The sequence below is a fragment of the Aedes albopictus genome, chromosome 2, assembly GCF_035046485.1.
Source record: "Aedes albopictus strain Foshan chromosome 2, AalbF5, whole genome shotgun sequence".
NCBI lineage: Eukaryota > Metazoa > Arthropoda > Insecta > Diptera > Culicidae > Aedes > Aedes albopictus.
This window is the reverse complement of record NC_085137.1, coordinates 332,032,171-332,055,005: the sequence shown is the minus strand read 5'-3', so window position 1 is coordinate 332,055,005 and position 22,835 is coordinate 332,032,171. Positions and strand designations below refer to the sequence as shown.

At 38.2% G+C, this 22,835-nt stretch overlaps 1 protein-coding gene across 11 annotated transcripts in view; it reads right to left on the bottom strand.

Moving 5' to 3' along the window:
* Positions 1-22,835, bottom strand: part of LOC109398030 (collectin-10) — a 240,539-nt gene that overhangs the window by 128,447 nt on the left and 89,257 nt on the right. For all 11 annotated transcript variants that reach the window (XR_009997849.1, XR_009997847.1, XR_009997848.1 and 8 more), the window contains one exon: positions 16,246-16,260. Coding sequence is in view for 1 of the 11 variants with exons in the window: in XM_029874712.2 (XP_029730572.2) it covers positions 16,246-16,260 (15 nt within the window). In the remaining 10 variants the exon portion in view is untranslated. The remainder of the gene's footprint in view (positions 1-16,245; positions 16,261-22,835) is intronic.

Here is a 22,835-nt window from a genome sequence, read left to right as displayed (position 1 = left end):
GCAATTTCTTTCAAGTGATACGTTTGCTATTCAAAATCATAGTCGCGGAAACATATTCTCCCAATCTAAAAGGACTGAGTTTGGCTAATAGAGTGGCCAATCATAAACTAGGTGACAATATTGAGCGAATGTAAAACTTGAACAAAAACGCTGCGAGCGCCACAGATGGGCAGTTGGCCACCTATTAAATTTTTAAATGAACCGTTGAACCGGTGTACGTGGGAATTATTAGTGTTGCATCTGTTTGTTTGTGATAGGGTTCTGGAAAACATCTAATCACGTAAGACAAAATGCATCAATATTCACCTCTTGCTTTATTGATCCACTGCTGTTCATTTTCAACACCACTGCTCATCTCACTTCACCGCAAAATGTAAATAAAGAAAGTGACGTCACACAAGCCATCGCAATAGCAACTCAGCGCAAGATTTGAGTGGGTCCCCAAATGTGGAAACCCATCGCTAATCCCATGTCGCGTCCTTATTTTTCATTCCCATTTAGATACCACCGGTGTGAACATGGGTTCCTATTCAGGGCCCGGAAATAGGGATAGGGACCCAGATAGGGACGCCCGTGGCGATGCTCTTAGCCTCCCAGCGGTAGAACATTTGGGCTTGATCAAGCTGGTTTCAAAGCATATGGATTGTAGGCTGCTGGATTATGTCTCGTTCAAAGTAATACTGGATCAGAAATGGAAGGATTTAGCAATGCAAGCGTCGACCTGGCCGCCGGGAATAAGATTTCGGGAATTTCGCCATTCTACTCAAACCTGGAAACCCTGATGATTCACCGTTTATAGATGCTTTATTGTAGAAAAAATGTAGAACGAATGCTTGATATTGAATATTTGTGTTACTATTATTTATTTTTTGTATTGTTGAATGTAATGTAGTTCTTTGATAAGCTAGATGTTCGATGAGAAAATTGTGTGTAAAATAGTTATTTTAGATTTTCAGTCTGTACAACATTTGTTGAAGACGTAGCAAATAAATATATAAATAATAGGGTTCCTAAAGGTATCTAAACTATGTTTGGCCATTTATCTGGATTTCCTCTTAAGAATAATTTGAAATCGAAAGTTTCATAATTTTTGGTGCAGTATTTGAAAATATGCGATTTTCTCTAAAAACCCTTGAAAGTTCTTATCGAGTGGAAACACTTTTCCGTGACTTCAAGTTGCTACAAAAAGTGTCTCTAAGCAGAGTGCAGGAAAGATTAAGCTTTTGAGTAATTGTATATCAATATAAATTTCAATAGTTTCACAAATTTATCAATTATTTCACAATGATTATACAATTATACAATTGTACATACGTTTGTTGATTATGATTATATTTTGAAAACAAATGCCTTATACTTATTTGCATCAGTTCGCTGCTATAATGAAAAAGAAAAGATGATGAATTCTGGAGATGTTTGGGAGGGGTTAAGGCTAGTTTTGAAAACCGAGTGTCCTGGAAACTGTAACTTTCCATATCTTTATTTTTGGTTTTACTGAAGATATTAAGATTTATTGCTACAGTTGCTCCCAAGAGACTAATCTTTATATATTGTCGCGCTTATATTTTATTAGAGTCCTGCGGCGGTCGTATGCTCGCAAGGCATACCGCCGCATGACAGTCGCAAGGCAAAACAAAAGAAAAAGTGTTCCCGCCAAAAACAAAAGCACGTGGGTTTCGCGAAGTGACAGATGTTTTTGAATGTATTTGTGACTAAAAAAAATATTTGTGACGAACTGCAAGAGTGGCTTAGTGGAATGAGTGTTCTTGCTGTCGAACCCCATATAATGAAATTATATACTTTTAAATCAGGTGACGCTGTTATGATTAGTGACTGTCGCGCTTGTATCAGAAGCCAGAGGCAGATAATCGCCATACTCTGATTTTTCTTGAGAGGCATAATAATCTGTATTTTGAAATACTCGTCGATCCCGTGCAATCTCAAATAAAGTTGCTGCATGTTTTAGTAGATTTTTAACTGAACGCTAAGGGACCGTACACAAATTACGTCACGCTTTTAGGGAGAGGGGGGGAGGGGGTTTGCAGAGCGTGACGACCCTTATAAAAAAATTTGAGGTCCCATACAAAAAGTGTGACATAGGGGGGAGGGGGGGTTGAAAAAGGTCGATTTTTGCGTGACATAATTTGTGTATCACCCCTAAGTTCTTAAACTTGTATAAATGTTTTCAATACGTATGAAAGTTTAAAATATATGTACTATCTGAACGAGATGTCATTTACGCTAGCATTTTGACATTTGAGTCAAATATCAAATTACATGTTCGAATAATTTTCTATTTGTCGGAGTTTTGGAGAAGTTCAGAAATCAGAAGCTCTCAATATTAGGTCTAAAATAATACATAAGATTAAGAAAAAAATCGTAATTGTATGGTTCATTTTTTTCGAAATTTTGATTCTGGGGCCCACTTTTTAGGGTTTGCCCCGGGCCCCCGAGGCCTAAATCCGGCACTGGGGTGCAATAAATAGGCTGCCATTTTTTCTACCATTTTTCGATCAAATTTGAAGGATTTAACAGCTGTTATCAATTATAATAATTAGGTCTATCAGTTAAATATAAGCCGATTAAGTTTGCAATAGCCTGTACAGTCGACTCTCCACATGTCGATGTTCTACATCTCGATATCTCTCCCTATCTCGATGGTTTGATCAGTCCCTTCAATCTGCATACATTTTACCACTCTGTATGTCGATATCTCCTTATCTCGATATCTCCCTATCTCGATGTGATCTCATTCGTTTTTGTTCTAGATTTTCTCTCCATATGTCGATATTCCCATATTCGCAGGTTGCTAGATCTCGTTTCATGGGTGCAAACATTTTGGGGAATGCGAAATGACATCTGTTTGTTGACGGTTTTTCCTAGTTACGGAGAGTTTTTCAATCTAGTGTGCATTACAATTTCGATCTGCATTTCAATCTCTCCCTATCTCGATGGTCCCTTCAATATCGAGATGTAGAGAGTCGACTGTATAACACTGTCACTTTTGAATTCAAAGCTATGATTTTCAGAGGTGTTATCATGATAGAACATTAGGAAATACTAGGTAAAAAATAATGTATGCTAATACAGATCGCAGCAGGCTGTATAAACCATTATGGCCATAACTGATGCTTCTACCCTATCAGATATCAGGGATTGCTGTACGATATCAACCCTGACAACATTCCCCTTCATCGCAGACACCTCGTTTTTATATAAAAATCACATTCCACTCAACGCCCACACAACTTGTTCTAGACACGCCAATAACGTCATCAGAAAAGTTCCCACCAGAGTGCGTATGTCGTCAGTCATGAACTTGGAGAAGAGAGACTGACAGGACACGCCAAGCGAAAGGCGATGTTGTGATGGCAACAACTATTTTCTCCCTCACCACCGCCTGATCGTTGCTACGTTTCTACAAACCAAGCAAGGAATATAAAATTGAAATTTTATTAATCATTAAATATACTTAATCAAATAAAAACGTCCTTGACATTTTGGGAGCTCATCAAAGGTATGTTCGTCCCAGCAGCCGTGCGTATAGCCCCATCACCATACCGTTCCTGCAGTCGATGCGCCCCACACTGGCTGCCGTAGAGCAGTTAGCGTCACCACGGCGTCATCTTCAATTTAATTTTATCGTAATAGAGCACTCGCCACAGTATGGATGGATCCAGCTGAGAAGATGGGATGGAAAGTTGTCCCATGGGAATAGGTATTCTCGTGTGGAGTAACTCCCTCAACCAGTAAATTGAGGTTATCTGTCATTTTAAAGAGAATGGGAGTGAAATTTGTTACTACGGAATGGGCTGTTCCACCTACTTGTTCACTCCTACAACTAGATGCCATTAGAGCATAACGAAGAGCATAAGGAAAAATCCTGGGTAAACCAGGAAGCGAGCTTTGCGCGATAGTTCCTTCAGCGCAAAGACTCTTGGAAAAATTGAAAGCCAACCCTAACTACCTAGCTATTGTGATCGTTATAACCCGAACATCAAGCCAAGCCTGTACTAGGTACGCCAACGTTATGAGCTTATGAGTGTTAGGTTATGCATGAAGAAGATTTAATAATCTGATACCTATTACTTAGAAAGATAACTGATACAACTTTCAGCTGATTGAAACCAGTCTTTCCTATTTATGAAACCATGTGCAAATTGATAGCAATTGACAACGGAAACAAGCATATGTGTAGTAGGATAACCTGTTTTTCCTATTGATAAATATATGGCGTGTGCTAAGAAACCTACGTCAGCCAGACCCGTCAAGGGTGTTGTCCATTAAAGACCGACGACATTCCGGGGAAGTCAGCTTATTGCACCAGTCCGTCCAATACCATACAGTCGGAGCTCCTACAACATGGTACCACTCACTTTAAGCCGATCGTAATTTCTCATTTGGGAAATCAGAAAGGAAATTTAGAAATGACGGTGGGCGGAACTGTGTCGAACGAGCCCCGACTGTGATCATTGAGTAGGATGTAGCTGTTGCGATAGATCTTCAGGAGTTCAGGAATGTACTCTTGGGCTTAAGACTTATCAAGCGCACACGCTGTGATATGAAGTGCTCTAGTTCATAAAAAAATGGAGAAGGTCGAACAAGGAAGACAAACCAGCAGCGCAGACAAAAGATAGCTGATGGAGAGCAATCCAAGTAAGACGATATGCGGTGAATGAGCGCTGAAGTTCAAGGTCGCGGGAAAAGAGTTTACTACGGAAACTGGACCGGTTGTTGGCTGGGTGGATGGGTTTGTTTTCTTCGTCGAGTCGGGGCACTGCCCTCCGGCGGTGGTGATGGCACGGCGATCCGCGAGTTTGGGTCGCATGGTGAGATAATTGAGCAGCAATTAGAGCAAACGTTTGTTTTCTTCTGTGGCATTTTTCACACGGTTATTTGAATTTGAAATATTTTGACTATATACAGTCATTATACTTGTGAATTTATGAATACGCTAATTTAATTTTCAAAAAGTAGCTTTATCTTTAAAAATTTAATTCATGTAGATATAATATCATATCAAAGGATCCTTTCAAAAAATGAAATTCCTTTTTCCATTCTGACGTGCATTAATCATCTCACAACTAAAAATACACCTCCATTCGAGCCGGCCGCAACTGAAGGCTATTCCGGCACAGATTCTGTCCATCATTTAAACCCAAAAATGATGATCTCTTCTCCCAATAGGCGTAGCAATTTTGCGATCATCCATGCGAAATTGCACCTGACCTTTAGTAATATTCACGATCAGTGTTTAATTTCGCAACTCGTTCCCAATGCCCCGTGCGCTAACCACCACTACTGCTTACATTGCGCAAGTTCAACATCCAAGTCGCGTGGAAATTGCACTGTGGCTGGCTGGGCCGGACGGTAATTTGTAGGTACACAGACACCATGTGAAAGATTCAAGTGCGTGTTTTTGTACACTTACGTCTGTACGGTACGCGCTAACAATGCCTAAATGGTGGGAGGAATTATAAATGGCACATAAACTTTAGGATTGGACCAATAACAACTATAATCAATTATTCTGGCACTGAACAGCTTACAGCAACCTTCGTCCCAGTTGGGACGTTGCACTGAGAAGATGAAGATGCTAAAACTAAACCTCCATTTATGCAGTTGTTTAAGCATTAGTTTATGCAACTTTTTATGCCTTGTGTAAAAGGAGGGAGAAATTTGCAGTACCAGTATTGTACATAAGAAATTTTAAAAATTACTTATCCTTGACTTCATGTAAAGTTTCAACTAATTTGTAATTTGTTGTTTTATTGTAAACGATTACGCATTAGGGGGTCTTAAAGGGAGAAGAGCAATAGAGGGTTTAAGGGAGCATACAAAATGGCTTCTTGGGGTTTCAGAGGGTTTCCAAGTAAAGCCGGAAGCTGCATGGAACTTACAGGAGTGTTGCAAGAGGTTCATAGGCGTTACGGGAAACCCAAAAAAAATTCTTGGGATTTTAAGCAGGATCTAGGAGCGTTTCAAAACTATTTAAAAGTGGTTTTCATGAGGTTTGAAGGGGTTTCAAAATATAGAGAGATTACCCGAAAATACGTTTAAAGGACGCAGAAATTAGTTAACCCGCTCGAATTAGATACTCGGCACTGTTTTTTTTACTCGCATTCCCTACGCGTCTGTTGTCAAGAACAAAAGAGAAGCACTGAAACATCTCATGTTCTACCGTGGAAGCAGTCAAATTTGGAATACTTCGAGTCAACGCCAATTAACATCAAATACAGAAGCCTCATTAAAATATATCTTACCACTGGGTTACATTTTTCGCCTTGATCAAATGCACGCAGAAAAATAAATTGTAAACATAATTAAATTCTAGTTCAAATCAACCGATGTTTGAGCTTACTATAGCGACAAACTGATTTCTAGTTTAAACTGAACTGTTCTATTGTGTGATAACACAAATATTTTCATTTGTCGAAATTTTAGACAGTTTGTTAAAACAAACAGAGATATGGTATTTTCAACATGAAATAACGGATTGATTCAAACGATTGCACTTTTGCCACTAACAAACCCGGAATGTGATTGTGTTGCTGACGGCAGCAACTGCGGCAGCTCGGAAATCTATTTTTAGACTGTCGGTAAGCGGATGGGGAGGAGAACGACTTAAAAAAAGACAAAAAAGGCGAAACCGATCAACTTTTTGTGGATCCTGTCGTGAGTATCTGCGTGTTATCCATCACTGCCAAAGCTGCACTTAGAAGATGGCGAGATGGATTTGCTACACCTTCGTCGTTGTGGCGATGTTGGGGTAAGCATTTTATAGATGTGTGAGTGCTTTCCGACCATGTTTATGGTTTTATTTTGTTGAAGCAAATGAAATTTTTGACATTATATGAAATGATGGTAATCGGTTGTTTTTTATCGATAAACTCTTAATGAAATCAATTAAATATAACTTTGGAATAAGTAAATTTTCAGTTTGAAAATCAACCATGTGTTTTATTGTTTTGAACAAGCGCCAATTTTCTGCGTGTGGAAACTAATTTCTCACCACTATCGTTGTTTGACGCATTTTTGACTAATTCCTCTCAAGCCCGGGATTGCGTCAAATGACCCTCAACCTGGGTTTATATATAGTTACGTGAAGATACCCCTAAGATGTCCAAGATCGCAGGAATTACTAGAACATTTTAAGGAGTTTCCAGTGGCTTTTCAAAGGTTTTCAGCGAGTTTTGAGAACGACTTTTGGATTCCAGGATGGTTTCAGGGATTTTTTAGGAGTTTTGAGGAGTACTCAGGTAGGTTTCAGAGAATTCCAGGAGTTTTCAGGGACATTTCAGGTGCCTCTGGTACGGTGGTAGGCGCCTCTGAGGTATTCCCAAAGTTTAAGGGAATTTCAGAGAGCTTAAAAGGGTATTCAGGGGTGGTTCAGAGCATTCCATGGGGTTTACTAGACGATTAAAGAAAGTTTCAGGAGAATTTCAGGGGTGGAGATTTAAGAGAGTTTTAGGAGAATTTCAGGAACGTTTTTATGACATGAACTAGAGGTGCATGAATTAAAACAAGGCATAACTAGAACAAATTTAATTCATACATTTGGACAGTGCTTTAAATTTGTTCCAAGAGGGTGAAGATTTGGCTAAGGGGTTTTCCAGGAGTATCAGACATTTTAACAGCTCGCTAACGTGGTGTGCGGTTTGGCTCAAAACTGCACAAGGAGCTCCAGGGAATCCCAAAGGGCTTTAGATGGTTCCAAGTAGTTTTGCGTGCGTTTCAGTTTCGTCTCAAATGTTAAACTTCAGAGGTTTTAAAATGCTTTCAGCGGGGTTTGTTTCACACATTTCGGAGTGATTCAGGAAGTCCTAGAGCTACACCTGAAAACCACGTGAAACATGCTTGAAACTCCATAAACCCTCAAACGATCGCCTGAAATACCCTGAAAAACTGTAAAACCACTCCTTAAAACACTGAAACGCACTTGAAATCTCTTGAAATCCCCTAAGCCCCCCGAAACGCCCTAAAAACACCTGAAACCACTCTGACACGCCTCAAAAATCACTGAAACGCTCTAAAAGCCCCTATTAACTTTCCTGAAACTAGCTGAATTCTCCAATGGCCCCCTGAAATGCATGAGGAATATCTGAAACCCCTAGCTGGATCGCCCCTGAAAACCCTCTGATGACTAAAACCAGGTGAAACCCACCTTAACACTCTAAAACATTCCTGGGCTATTCCGCGATATTGCATATAAAAAAGGCTAAAACTTGACTTTAAAACATTATATAAACACTATATGTATCTCGAGAACAGCGTAAATTACTTTTAGCTTTTTCGATCGGAAGACGTCTGATAAACACGATGAAATCAAAATTAGAATACACTAAAACTTCTTTCGTACATGTTATTTTTATGCACTTTAAATTTATGCACCTTTCCACTCTCTGCATGAAAAGAGGGAAAGCTACTCAGAACTAATATTGCGCATAAGAAAATTTAGTAATGGCGGTAACTGTTGCAACGGCGGTCGGGAAATGTTTATAGGGGAGAGCAAAGGGAGGTTACTGGGGCATTTCAGGGAGTCCTAAGGGGTTTCAGCGGGGTACCAGGAGATCGCATGGGGGCTTCCGGGGAGTTTGTGGGGGTTTTCGGAAGCATTGCAGAGAGTTTCAAAGGATTTTCGACGGGTTTTGGAAGCGTTACAGGTAATTTTTCGGAGGCTTTGGGAGGGTCTCAGGTACGTTACATGGGCCCAAAGAGGTTTTAGGGGGATTTTGGAGGCATTTCAGAAAGTTTCAGGAAGTTTACAAACATGTCTGAAAGTTTCAGAGCATTTTCAGCAGATTTCAGAGGCGTTACGGAGACGTTTATAGGTGTTTCGGAGCATCTCAGGTGTGTTACATAGAGTCCGAAGGGTTTTCCCCCTTATTTTGGGGGCATTTCAGGATGATTCATAATAATTTCCTTTAATATTCATATTCATTACGCAGGAGTTTTCGGTGGTTTCGGAGGGTCTGAGGTGCGTTACATGGGATCCGAGGGGGGCTTAGGGTGATTTTGAAGGCATGTCAGGAAGTTTCAGAGCATTTTCGGTCCTAAAACCTCTAGGAACGCCCTTAAAATATTCCTGAAACACCCTGAAATGACTTTCAAATATTTTGAAACGCTCCTCAAACCCCTTGCAACGTCACTTAAAGGCCTGAGATTCCCTGAATTGGCGTTCTTAAAGCCCCTTGAAACGTCCCTGAAATCCCCTTAATACGATTGAAATGCCCCTGAATTCCTCGTGTAATCCCATTAAAATGCCAAAAAATCCTGACAAAACGCCCTTAAAAAACTCCTCAAATCCCGTGAAACACCCTTGAAGCCCCTGTGAAACCCCTTTTTTTGGGCTCTCTGTGAACTTCATGAAACTCCCTAAGTCCCATCTTAAATGTCCAAGAGCAAAACCTCTTCTCGCGAACTAGATTCCTTTATTAAAGCCCAAACATAATTTTATCTTTGTATGCCTTTTTAAATTTATGAACTTTTTTAATTTATGCACCCCCAGCCATATGCATAAAAAGAGGTTCCAGTGTACATATACGTATTTTGTGAAAAATCGATTTCAAGTTTTGAAATTGGATAAAAAATATTTCTAGCAACACTGTATAGAAAACATAATATTTTTATATCTGAATTCCCTGAACGATGTCCTTCAAAAAACTGAAGGTCAAAAATGTGTAAACTCAATAGTTTCAAAGATAAAAATAAAAGATAGAAAGGATAATTTTCATATCCGCAAAAACGAGGGTTGCTGCCATGGGCCAAGGGTTGATCCGATCGGCCCCATAATTTGATTTTTTTTTTTTGGTTTGGTTTGGTTGAAATCCGTGAGGTCGATTGCACGTTTTCACATTTTCTCATTTTCTCAATTCCACAAATAATTTCAACATTTCAAGGAGCATTCATCGATCCACCACCTACAACAGCGGTTATGCACGTTGCGGTCTTCGGGATCAACGTCCACAACGAGTTTATGAACTTGAATGTCTTCTTGCTTGTTGCCTAGCAGTATAGCCACAATCAGTGTTGTGTTATTGTCTGATTTTTATCTTAGTTTCACGGTTCATTACCGCAATAGTTCTAGATGCGTCCGTACTGGTGATTCTTTTTTATGCGTCAATTATGCATGAGTCCCGCCTTCGATTGATGTTTCGCAGTGTTTCTGTACACGCATCTTCTTCTTCTTCTTCTTCTTGGCGTAACGTCCTCACTGGGACAAAGCCTGCTTCTCAGCTTAGTGTTCTATGAGCACTTCCACAGTTATTAACTGAGAGCTTCCTCTGCCAATGACCATTTTGCATGCGTATATCATGTGGCAGGCACGAAGATACTCTATGCCCAAGGAAGTCAAGGAAATTTCCTTTACGAAAAGATCCTGGACCTACCGGGAATCGAACCCGTCATCCTCAGCATGGTCATGCTGAATACCCGTGCGTTTACCGCTTCGGCTATATGGGCCCCTGTACACCCATATGATAAAGAAATATTCGCACTGCTTGCATTGTATCTCAGGCCAACAGTGAAAAAGGGAGGATTTCCAGTTAAATTGGCTCGCAAGGAAATTGATAGCCTTTTGTGATAATGATACGACGGTTGGTAGTAAATGTAACTAAATTAATGATAATAAACCTGGGCGTGTTAGTGGAATAAAAGTAAGAGATTATCGAGTTAAACGGAACACGGTGTCAAAATTTCGATTATTATCGAACATTCATGTACCTCGGATTTTTCTTCGAAAATGATTAGTTTTTGGGCTATACATTTATAATCGGACAACTAGAAAATATTTCATCGGCGAAAATTTTTCCATACATTTTGTATGGGACGTTTTTTGGGCTAAAATAGTAATTATTGATTTTTAGTATGGAAAATAGCCAAAAACTCATCTAACTAAAATTTTCCCCGATGGAATATTTTCAAATTTTGCATTTATACATTACAGCCGAAATTGTAACATACTATGAAGAAAAATCCGAGGTACATGAAAGTTCGATAATAATCAAAATTTTGACACCGTGCGGAATAGTATTATACTCGATTTTCTTTACACAGCGAAACAAAAATAAACTAATAGGGTAATTTTCCAATTGTTGCACGGCTAAAAATTCGTCAATTGTTGCACGCCTCATAAGAATAACATGGAGTGTGCAACAATAGGCGAGTTTTTAGCCGTGCAACAATTGGAAAATTACCCTAGTCTGTCTCAAGAGCAAACTTATGTGTCTCCGTCGGCTTTTGGGCCGATGAAACCGAATCCGGGCTCAGATTTGTTTCAACACGTCACAATTTTGAGCTATACCTTAATTTATAGGGCAAAATATGCTGTTTTGGGCTTTTTTGACTGCAAGCCATTAAGCATGGATTTTTTTTTTAACAATCAAAAGGTAAATTGGTCAATTAAGATGTACATTAACGACCCGTACACAATATTTCGTTTTACAAAATCGAATTTGAAAGTATTAAGCGATTTATAAAAGGAACGATATTTCCCATACAAGTCACCCTCCAAACGTTGCATGCAAGTTTACTTACTAACGTAAAATGCTCAAATCTTTCAAATTTGATTTGGTAAAACCACAGATAACAAACGTTTATGCTAGCATATGAAATTTGTATAAACCTTGTCAACCGTCGTTTCAATAAGGAAATCTAATTAGCAACCATTTAGAGTGCAAATGCCAAGCGCAAGTAATCACTGTCAGATAGCAAACACTACAGAAATTCGTTCTATAGATAAAGGCAGTGAATAAGGTATATGGTTTTTACCGTTTTTACACACGTTTTGATTTAAATTTTGTTCTAGAATAAACATCTGTTATCTGTGGTAAAACGAAATATTTTGTATGAGTCGTTAATTTGAATGTTAATTAAGCAGTTTACCTTTTGACTGCTTAAACAATTATTCCCATGCTTAATGGCTTGCAGTCAAAAAAGCCCAAAATCGCATATTATGCCCTATAAACTGAGGTATAGCTCAAAAGTGTGACGTGCTGGAGCAAATCTGAGCCTGGATTCGGATTCAGTGGCCCAAAATCTGTCAGAGACATATAAGTTTGCTCTTGAGACAAAAAAGTGTTGCACTGTGTTATTATTAATAATATTGCTTGAATACTGCAAAATGCATCTTTGTACTTCGGGCTGGTGGTTCAAAAGCTTCCATTAAACAAAATTCATTTCGTTTTTTTTTATTTCTATTACACTTTATCCAGCACTTCAAGCTGCCTATCATCAGTTTGGCATTCGCATCTTAAATTACCCGCAAATTTACACCCACCTCCCCAAAATATGGAAAGCTTCATCATCGAACCAATATATTGTATTTAACGGCAAAAATACGCCCAAATTTCATGCATCAAAACCATCCAACGAGATTCCCACGCTTCTAATGAATTCCCACTGTAGTAGTCGGCAGCCGTGACTAATTGCAATCAGCGAACCTAATAACCATCCTGTAGAGCGAACGAATGAGCGCGGAATGAATGAGGCACTGGAGTGAAGCACAACCAAAAAAAGACCAAAAATTATGGGGTATGGTCGGTATGGTAGCCAATTATATCCAACTTTTCAACTTATTGAACAATTTCGGTAAATGCTTTAAAAACACAGTTTTGATTGTCAAAAAGTATGATTGATACGAGGTAGGTACATGAATCCAACAAAAAACAGTTTATCAGTGTTAATCAGCATTGGAAAGCGTATAACACAGCGTAACAAAAATTAATTTTTGGCCTGTCTCAAGAGCAAACTTATGTGTCTCTGACAGATTTTGGGCCGCTGAATCTGAATCCGGGCTCAAATTTGCTCCAGCACGTCACAATTTTGGGCTATACCTCAATTTATAGGACCAAATATGTGATATTTGGATTTTTTTGTCTACAAGCCATTAAGCATGGAAATATATTTTTTAACCAATTAAAGGATAAATTGGTAAATTAACGACTTATGCAAAATATTTCGTTTTACCAAATCGACTTTGATAGTTTCAAGCGATTTATGTTGGGTACTATATCTCCCATACAAGCCATCCTCCAAAAATTGAATGCAAGTTTACATACTTACATAAAATGCTTAAAACAAATCTATCAATTTTGATTTGGTAAAATGTAATATTTTGCATGAGTCATGTATTTAGATGTTAATTGACCAATTTATTCTGTGATTGCTTTAAAAATATATTTCCATGCTCAATGACTTTTAGTCAAAATATCCCAATATAGCATGTTTGACCCTATAAATTGAGGTATAGCTCAAAATTGTGACGTGCTGGAGCAAATCTGTGCTCAGATTCGGATTCAGCTATCCAAAATCTGTCAGAGACACATAAGGTTGCTCTTAAGACAAAAAATGTTGCGTTGTGTAATTAGACATTTAGAAAACTTGTAAAGGTTTCGAGTAGGTTTTCGAATTCTACAATATCAAACTTAGTTGGAAAACATATTTTAAGCACTCGCAAAGGCACCCCGAAAGCAAAATCATTAATTTTTCATTAAAATTGATATTTATTACACTAAAATGATTTTCAGTAAAAGCTTCAACCTCGTTGACTGATGCAATCCATGGTCGTACTTGTTTTAAAGCCCTGAGTTTGATCATATCAGTTGCTATTCAAAAGTTAGACGCCAAAAACTGTTGAAAATGATCAATTTCACCCAAAATCACGGTACCTTTTAATTCCGCCCTATTTTGGTTATCCTTTAACAGATACGCGTATTTCGACTGCTTTGTAATCTTCCTCAGTGTCAGTTATCCACTGATCCACTATTATTCGAAGAGGGTATCCTGCTTGTACGAAAAGTACAAGGTACGAAACATGTTTTCACCCATTTGTACTTTTCTTATCAAATGAGTTATGGTGGTCATTTGTTAACCCTTATGAGCCGGAGCCCCAACATAGAAACAGCTGTATAAATTCACCCAAAAAGCAAAATATTGTCTTCGTCAAAGTTGTTGCAAATCGAGTCCTCTAATAAGGAAAAACGGGAATATTTGTATTTGAGACTTTATTGATAACTTAGAACATCCTGAACACCATGCAATTGGGAAAAAACGAAATAATTGACATACCAGTTGTTCTAAAAGCTGAATTTGGATATGGATTACATTCATATGTATTCATTTAACCTTCGTCAAGAACATAAAAAGGTGTTTTATATTCTGGGATGTTCAAGGTGCTCCAAACGGTCCTAGAGTGCAGGCCTTCAAATCTACAGGAATAGTTTTATGTGTTTTCTCCATAAATAATAGCATTGCATAATCTACTGGGATTCGTGAAGCTTATGACATCTTTAATGTCATTTTAAGACACTATAGGGATAATCCAGGTAAGCTTGGAGTTCAGAACTTTAGGTCTACACTCGTAACAACAGACATATATGTTATAATAAGTAGTAAGAGATGAACCAGCCTTGGGCTGAAAATCTCTCTAATAAAGATACCTAACCTAACCTTATAATAAGTAATGTAATCAACTGCGATTACAGAATCAATCTAAATTCTACTTGTTTATTATAAACCTTTGGAATATTGGGTCGTCCAAACTGTTCTATAATGAAGTTCATCAAATCTACAAGAATAACTTTAAATAACTTTAAATATTCCAGGTCATCCAAACTACCTTGGAGTTCAGAACTTCAGACTACACTCTTAACAACAGCCATATCTGTTCTACTGAGTAACGTTGCATAATCAGTCACGGTTACTGAAGCAATCTAAGATCTACTTGTTTATGGGATATTGAGGGTCGTCCAAACTGTTCTATAATAAAGTCCTTCAAACCTACACGAACAACTTCATGTAACACCATATTTAATAGCATTGCAGAATCTGCTGGAATCCGTGAAGCTCTTGAAATCTCAAAGTCATTAGGAGACACTATTGGAATATTCCAGGTCAGCCAAACTATCTTGGAGTTCAGAACGTCAGATCTACACTCGTAACTGCAGCGATATCTGCATAACGTTGCATAATCAATCGCAGTGACTAGACCAACCTGAAGTCTAATATATATTATTATTATCTTGACTGTAACAGTAGTTATTCGCACAATAAACTTAAACATCACACATCCAATTGTAATCTGTAATTCAGCCACACTACTCCCGAAACCATAGGTTCAGGTATTCACTTGTGGTAATAGGTTTTGCCACTTCATTAAGTAGTGTTACATATTCCACTTTATTTACTTAAGTAATTCGAGGAATCCGTGAACCTCTGTGAAACTCAGAGCCATCATTCCAAAATACCTTTGAGATATTTTAAGGATTACTAAACTTCCCTAACTAAAAACTTTTAGCAAAGGTGCAGATATGGCGAAGCCACATCTCGAGCACAAATCTGTAGGCAAATGTGGGTCGCGACCGAGGATAAGGACTACAGCAAAGAAATTGATACAAACATTACGATTGGTAATGTTGTGTAAGTCAAAACTGCAAAAAAGATATTTTTACGACTGATCTCAAGAACAATTTGGATGACCTAGGATATCCCGACTGATCTAATTATGTCTTTTGAACTTTCAGAAGACTTACTGGGCATGATAGATTACAAAAGCTTTGAATGATTAAAGAAGTTATTGTAACACCCGTAGACTTTAGGATCTAAACTCAAGAACAGTTTGGATGACCTAGGATATCAAGAAAAAATAATTTGCATCATATTCTACCCTTTTTATGCTGTTGAGCACCAAAATTACAGAAATACTTAGGAAAAAAACTCTATAATAACGCTTGGAAAAACTCCGGCTTCAAAGTGTTACATCTTGCTCTGAAATTTTCAACGAAATATTAGTTGGATAACTCTAATAAATCTCCAATCGAGTGTATCAAGAAGCGGTGGTTATGTAACCAAGTGATTTATATGTTTTCTACGCAAACCGACGTGAGCATAATCCATTTGGCGCTTGTTACAGGAGGATCAATCTACATGTTAAGATCTAATGGTAGCCTCTGGTGCACGGAAAAATCTTTTCAGTGTCGTATAAATTGCTCGGCATTTAAATGTATGTATGTAGGTATGTAATCATCGCGCACAAGTTGAAAAAAGTCAGCTACCGGTTTTGTTGGTCGATGAAAAGTGTATCAAGACGTGACGGAGGTACGAGTGGTGAACACGAAAAGTGTATGATGGGCAAAGGTACATCACAACTGCTACAATATTGGGCCGTGTGTTTCTCTTTGATCTTTTCGCATCTAGACGGCTAAAGTGATGTTTCATTCGGTCGCTGTAAATTATTAAGGTACGTACCTGAGAGCTGGGATGCTGTGGAAAAACGAAAAGAAGAAACAAAACATTAATTTGAAAAATTAAGGTAATTGGATTTGGTATTTCTTGATGATCTCAACGCAATACGGCCAGCTGAATGTTAATAAATTTAGCATTCCAGTAAAGAAAAATGTTATCATCAAATTAGTATAAACCGTAGCATAGTATGCCTTCAGCATCCACCCCATAGTCGAATAATTATGACGAAACCTATTAAAGAGTTCACTTCACATTGGATAAATGATTCCCTAGCACAATGTTTAGGAACCTGATAGGATCAAAATTGAATTGCGCCGCCAACCAGGAAGACGTTCAACACCATATTTATGGTACGCCAATTACATTAATTTAATAAGCTCAAAAGTGTCTACTCGGTACTCGCTTCACAGTGGATTTACTAATGGTCAATAGGTTCAAGCTGAGGTCGAATCAGTGTCAGATTACATTAAAACGTTGTTGTCGGTTACCGTCCGTCAGATGATAGGCCCCCTACAAACTGTGCTGCAAACGATGCCAATCACAACAATCGACCGCAGAAATGCTATGTAATAGCTACCCTCGACGAGGGATTTCATCTCTTCCTGTACAAAGACTGTCCAAGAGCGAGGAAAAATGTCTCAATAGATTTTTCTAAGCCACCACCGCGACCGATGTCGAAGTTTAGCCGAGACGCTCTTGTCAGATTTTTCATCAATCAATCAACGTAATCGAGGAAGAAAATAGCGATTGGTTCATTGAAGTAGGAACTTTAGTGGGTCGGTCACGTGTGGTTTCATTGATTTTTTTTTTTCAATTACATTATATTTGATCAGATGTCGTCTATTGAATGTGTGTACTTGAGCATCCTATAATGCCATACCAAGTACCGTAATTTCGGGTAAAATTGATCACTTTTCGCAGTTTTCGGCGCCTATTTTTTGAATAATTATCGATATGGTTAAACTCAATGCTTTAAAACAAGTACGTCTGCAAATCATTTTATTTTTTTTTTATTTGTATTAACGAGATTTTCAGCCCTAGGCCTTCCGATAGAAGAACTCACATATTATGAGTTTGTCGAGAGTGGGATTCGTTCCAAGATCCTCTGCGTGACAGTCACGGGCTTTAACCATCACACCAGGTCTGCTTCAACCATTTAATTATAATAAATGTCATTTGAAATAAAAAATCAAAAATTTTACGTTCGGGTTGTAAATATGTTTTTGCAAGTCCTGAAAATATGTCTTCCACCTGAATTAACAACCCCGGAATGCGAAAAGCAGTGCAAAACTTTTGCAACTTTACTAATCTTTTAATTACTTAAGTTAAAAGTTTGGTAAATCCCAATAAACGCCTGAAAGTATGTAATATTCGTACTGTATATGTGATTACTTCCAAAAAGTATTATTTTATGCAAAAATTTGAATTTTTATAGAATTTTTGATGACGAAATCAGGTTTAGCAAATACTTGGCAGCTAGACACATTCATTCGAATATTCATTGCATTTGCGATATTGCTGCGGTAACAAAAGTCAGGAAGTGTCTTTGAAGTTCGCCTAACACGCAGTTTCGAAAAATATTGAATTTAATACAGAAATATGTGACTAATTGTCTGTAAAACATGTAAACTCATCATTCAATAACCTTTGAGCCAGATGATGGTCAGTTGTTTAAGTTTGTTTTAAGTTTAAAGCGTTATTTTTGACAAATAAAAATAGCCCTCATGTCGATCAATTTCACCCGAAACCACGGTACCAGAAAAGCGAAAGAAGAAATATATGGTTGAATATCTGACAGAATTTTGAGATAAATTTTGAACTCAGCCGAGGATCTCTTGAAGAAACTCCAGGAGGAGCTGTAGGAGAATTTCCTGGAAAATCTTGGAGATGATAAAATTCCTGGGTGAACTTCTGACAAAAAAACTTCTCCAGCAGCTTCTGGAAAACCCTCTGGATGTAAATTATGCAGCTGGAGTTTCTTATGTAGGAGCTCCTGGAGAAACTCATGAAAAAGCTGCGGGTGAAACTTTTGAGAACGCTACAGGAGAAACTGCTGGATTAGCTTCTGGAGAGACTGCTGCAGGAGCTTCCGAAGAAACTATTGGATGAGCTCCTGGAGCTCCGGTTTGCACCAACCATAAACTAAAACTGTTCCTGGAGACACCCCTGGAGGAATTCTGGAAGGAGGTCCTGGAGAAACTCCTGAATGAACAAAGAAAGAGTTCCTGGAGAAACTCCTAGAGCTTCTGGGCAAACTCTTTTAAGAATATCTGCTACAGAAGTTTCTGAAGAAGCCCATGCGGCACATGTGTAACAGAAAAGTGACAGCAGCGTAAGTTTGGGTTGCAGAGAAGTCACTATTACTTACTAACTACTAGCATTGCGTTAGAAGTAAGTTACGATGACTTCTGTACAAACAAAGCATATGCTGCCATGACTTTTCTGTGGCATGAATGCTGCTTGCGAACTCATGCAGGAGCTCCTGGGAAAACTTCTTGATTAGCTACTGGCATTTTCGGGAGAATCTCCTGAAGGGGCACCAGGAGAAACTCCTGGAGGAGCTTCTGGGGGTGCTCTTCTTAAGAAACTCCTTGAATAACTACTAAGAAAACTTCTAAAGGAGCTAGTGGGAAACATTTGGAAAAGCTTCAGAAGAAACTTCTGAGGACCCTCCTATAGGAAATCCTGAAGGAGTAATTTGTGAAAGATCTGTATGTACAACTCTTTAAGGAACTCCTGGAGAAACTTGTGGCGGAACTATTGAAAGTATTCGCGGAGAAGCTCCTAAGGCAATTCATTGAGGAACTAATAAAGGACCTTTCGATGAAATTCCTGAAGAAACTCTCGGAGAAATGTATGCGTTCGGAAAAAAAATCGGAAAGCTTCTCATATGGTTTCAAGTAACGGAAGGAATCGCTCAAATTCAAAGTATTACAGGAGAAAGCAATGAAAGAATACCGGAATTTCAAGAAAGAAATCCTAGAAAGAATTCCGGGAGGAATCCAAGAACGTTTCACTGAAATCTCTGAAGAATACTAGAAGGAATGTCTGGAGGAATTCCTGAAAGAATTCTCAAGATATGTCTCTGAGAACATTCTGAAGGAATTCCTGATATAAACCAATAAAGGAATCTCGAGAGAAAATTAGGAAGAAATTCTGAAGGAATCCCGAAAAGATTCCTGGAGAAATCATTAAAAGAATCTCTGAACAAATCTCTGATGATTACCCGGGAAGAAACTATGAAAGACTTGTTGGAAAAATCTTCCAAAAAGAATGCATAAGAGATCCCCAAAGGAATCCTCAAATAAATCTCGGTTAAAACAACTTGAAAGAATACTGGAAGGAATCTAAGGACTGGAAAGAATTAAAAAATCCTTGGATGACTGAGATGGAATCCTGGGATGAATTCTTGAAGGAACCACGGAAGGAATCCATTAAGGAAGTCCGGACGAAAGCCCTCAGGAATCCCTACAAAAAACAGTATGAGTTCTGAAGGAATTACAGAAGAAATTCTAGCAATAATCCTTGGAGAAATCCTCAAAAAATCTGAGATTAATCCATGGAGAAATCCCAAAAGGAATTCCTTTTATTTCCTGGAGGAGTTCCTAAGAGAATCCAATGGGAGGTCCCTGAAAAATTCTGCAGAAATGCATGAAAAGTTAATAAAAGATTCCAAAGAGAAGTTGATGTAGGAATCCAGGCAGAAATCCCTGCAGGAATCCCGAAATAAATCCCTGAAGGTATTTCGTTAGGAACTCCTGTTCATAGCTCAAAAAGTACCCCTGAAGGAGACTCTGGAGGATTTCATAAAATAATCTTTCAAAGAAATCCGTGAACAATCAATGGAGGAATTCCTGGAAGATTCAGGAATTCCTGAAGGGATCCCGAAAAGATTCCATGAAGAAAGCCCAGAAGAAAATCTAAAGGGGTTCTAGAAGTAAGTAAGATAAAATCTGATGGAATCCTGGAAATAGTATCTGTATTTTTTTAGGAATCCTTGAAAAAAAAACCGGGAGAGATCTCCGAAAGAATGCAAGAGAAATCCTAAGAGAATTTAAAGCATGAACCCCGGGAGAATACTCAGGAAGAACTCTGAGGGAATTCCAGACACAATCTCGGGAACAATCCGTGAAAGTATACCGGAAGGAATCCTGGAATAAACCAGAAAGGAATCTCAGGATGAATGGCGAAAAATTCCTTGAAGATGAATCCCCAGAGAAATACCGGGAGCAATTAAGGAAGGAATCCCTGGAGGGATTCTTAACAGAATTCTAGGAAGAATTCCTGGATGAAACTTGAAGATATCCTTGAAGAACTCCCAGGAGAAATAAAAAAGCAGGGAATGGTCAATGAAGAAACACCAAAAAATTTAAAAGAATTATGGACGGAAAATGCCAGAAGCAATTCATATTAGAATCTCGGAAGAAATCCCGAAAGAAATTCCTAGGGAGGAAACCGTGATGAAATCTCTGAAGGAATTCTTGACGGAAATCCAAGATAATTTTCAAAAGAAATCCCGGTAGAAATCCATAACGGAATTCAAGAAGTTCAAGAATACCTGGAGAAGTCCTATAGGAATTCCTGAAGAAATATCAAGAAAAACACGAGAAAGATAAATAAAGAAATTCCAGAGGAAATTGTTGACAGAATCTCTGGAAAATGCCGGAAGAAATCAATGGAGAAATCCCAGAAAAATTATTGAAGTAATCGCTGGAGGTAACAATGATAGATTTCTGGGAGAAATTTTTGAAGGAATCCCTTAACCCTTTGGAGCTGGAGGGATCAATATGAGTGGCGAAATTATCCGGCTCCAAAGGGTTAAAGAAGGCCGGAATAAATTCATAAAGGAATCCCGGGAGACACCCCAGGGAGAATTCCTAATGATGTATCATAAATAATCCGTAAAACGCCCGGAAGAATTCCCAGGAGGAATGAATGAAGGTATCCAGGAAGGAATCCCTGTGAATTGCTGGAGAATATCACTGAAGGAATGCGAGAAGGAATCTTTGAAAAAACTCAGAAGAAATCCCGGAAGCAATCTTTGCGGGAATCCCATGATAAATTTCTTTAAAAAAATCCCAGGAGAGTACCCCAAAATAGCCCTCGGGAAAAATCAATGAAAAAGTCCCGGGTGGAATCCCTGGGAGAGGCAGAATCCAATGCTGAATACCGGTTGGAATGTCAGTAATAGGTCAAGGCTAAGTGGTCTTTAAAGGAGCCTAATGCTCTCAAAAATTGTATGGAAAGTGGGGTAATATGCATCCCCTAAGCAAACGGTGAAATAACTGAGATTAAGACGAATTTAAGAGTGTCTTACGTTTTGAAAGATCGTTTACTACTTTGACTAAGAAACACTAAGTTTAGGCCCGCGTGATATCACATTCACCTAATCAAAAGAAAAAAAAATAATATAAAAAAGTATTGCTGTTGGGGGAAATACGCACCTTGAGGTGGGGCAAAACGACCTCTGGCATGTCCCGCTTTGAATTTTAAAGAAATACCAAGCGGCTCCATAAAACAATTTACGGCAGCAGTTGATGGCCTAGGAGGCGGATGGTAGTTAATGGGTTGATTTCATATAACACTAGTATACAAAATAAAACGAAAGTCGTGAACTTCTATCAACGACCAAAACTTTTGAAGCTTAATTTAGCGCTGAAACCGTGCTTCAAAAAACTTGAAGTAGAACAGTTTTTGAGTTTTAGCTCAATATCGAGTTTTACAACTTTTAAAAATATGGAATTTAATAAAATTCAAATATTTTGCGTTTTGTTCAACAAATTTCAAATCTTCTTCCATAAATTAAAAGCTGAATATAATACCATTCGATCATCTGAATGCAGGTTTTGCGTCAGATTGATGAAATTCAAGATATTGGCGAGTTTTGGGGACAATCTCCTTAAATTTTAGCAAATTGTCCAAAAATAAATGAAGAAATGTATTTTTTTTCGATGAGAAAAAAAAAACAATTTATAAAATCTTTCTCAACGTTTATTTGATATATCATATGTAGGCGAGTTACCGTAAATCGGATTAATCGAAGCATTGATTACGAAGAGTGAGATGTGTGAAGTGAGCGACTTTGCTTAAAAATAGGACAAATTCGATTTCAAATCATCAACCTTGTATGGAAAGACGAAAACAATTCCGCTGCACTGTAATATTTTTCCTTCGCGTTTTCGAACTCAGGGCATGATTCTACACCAAAAACGATCATCAGTTTACCGAGTTTAAAAATGATGTAAACAAGTGCAATCAGCGCACAGTTGCATAAATTCCGCGCGCTGCAAATTAGCTCACCTATCCAAAAATGGAAAACCATACACACCAAGAAAATCAGAAAATTGCAAGTGATTTAAACTAAAAATCTGACAGAAGCTAACATGACGCAACGAAAAATGTGATTGATTTTTTGTTGACGTTTTCGGATTCCGTTGATTTATGTTAATAATCCGCCCAGGATTAACTTTGTGATTATTCCAGCAATGATTGATTGATTGATTGATTTGTCTTTATTAAAGAGACTTTCAGCCCTTGGCTGGTTCGTCTCTATTCCAGCAATGAAAAACGGTTCTTGTGGTTAGCAGAGAGAT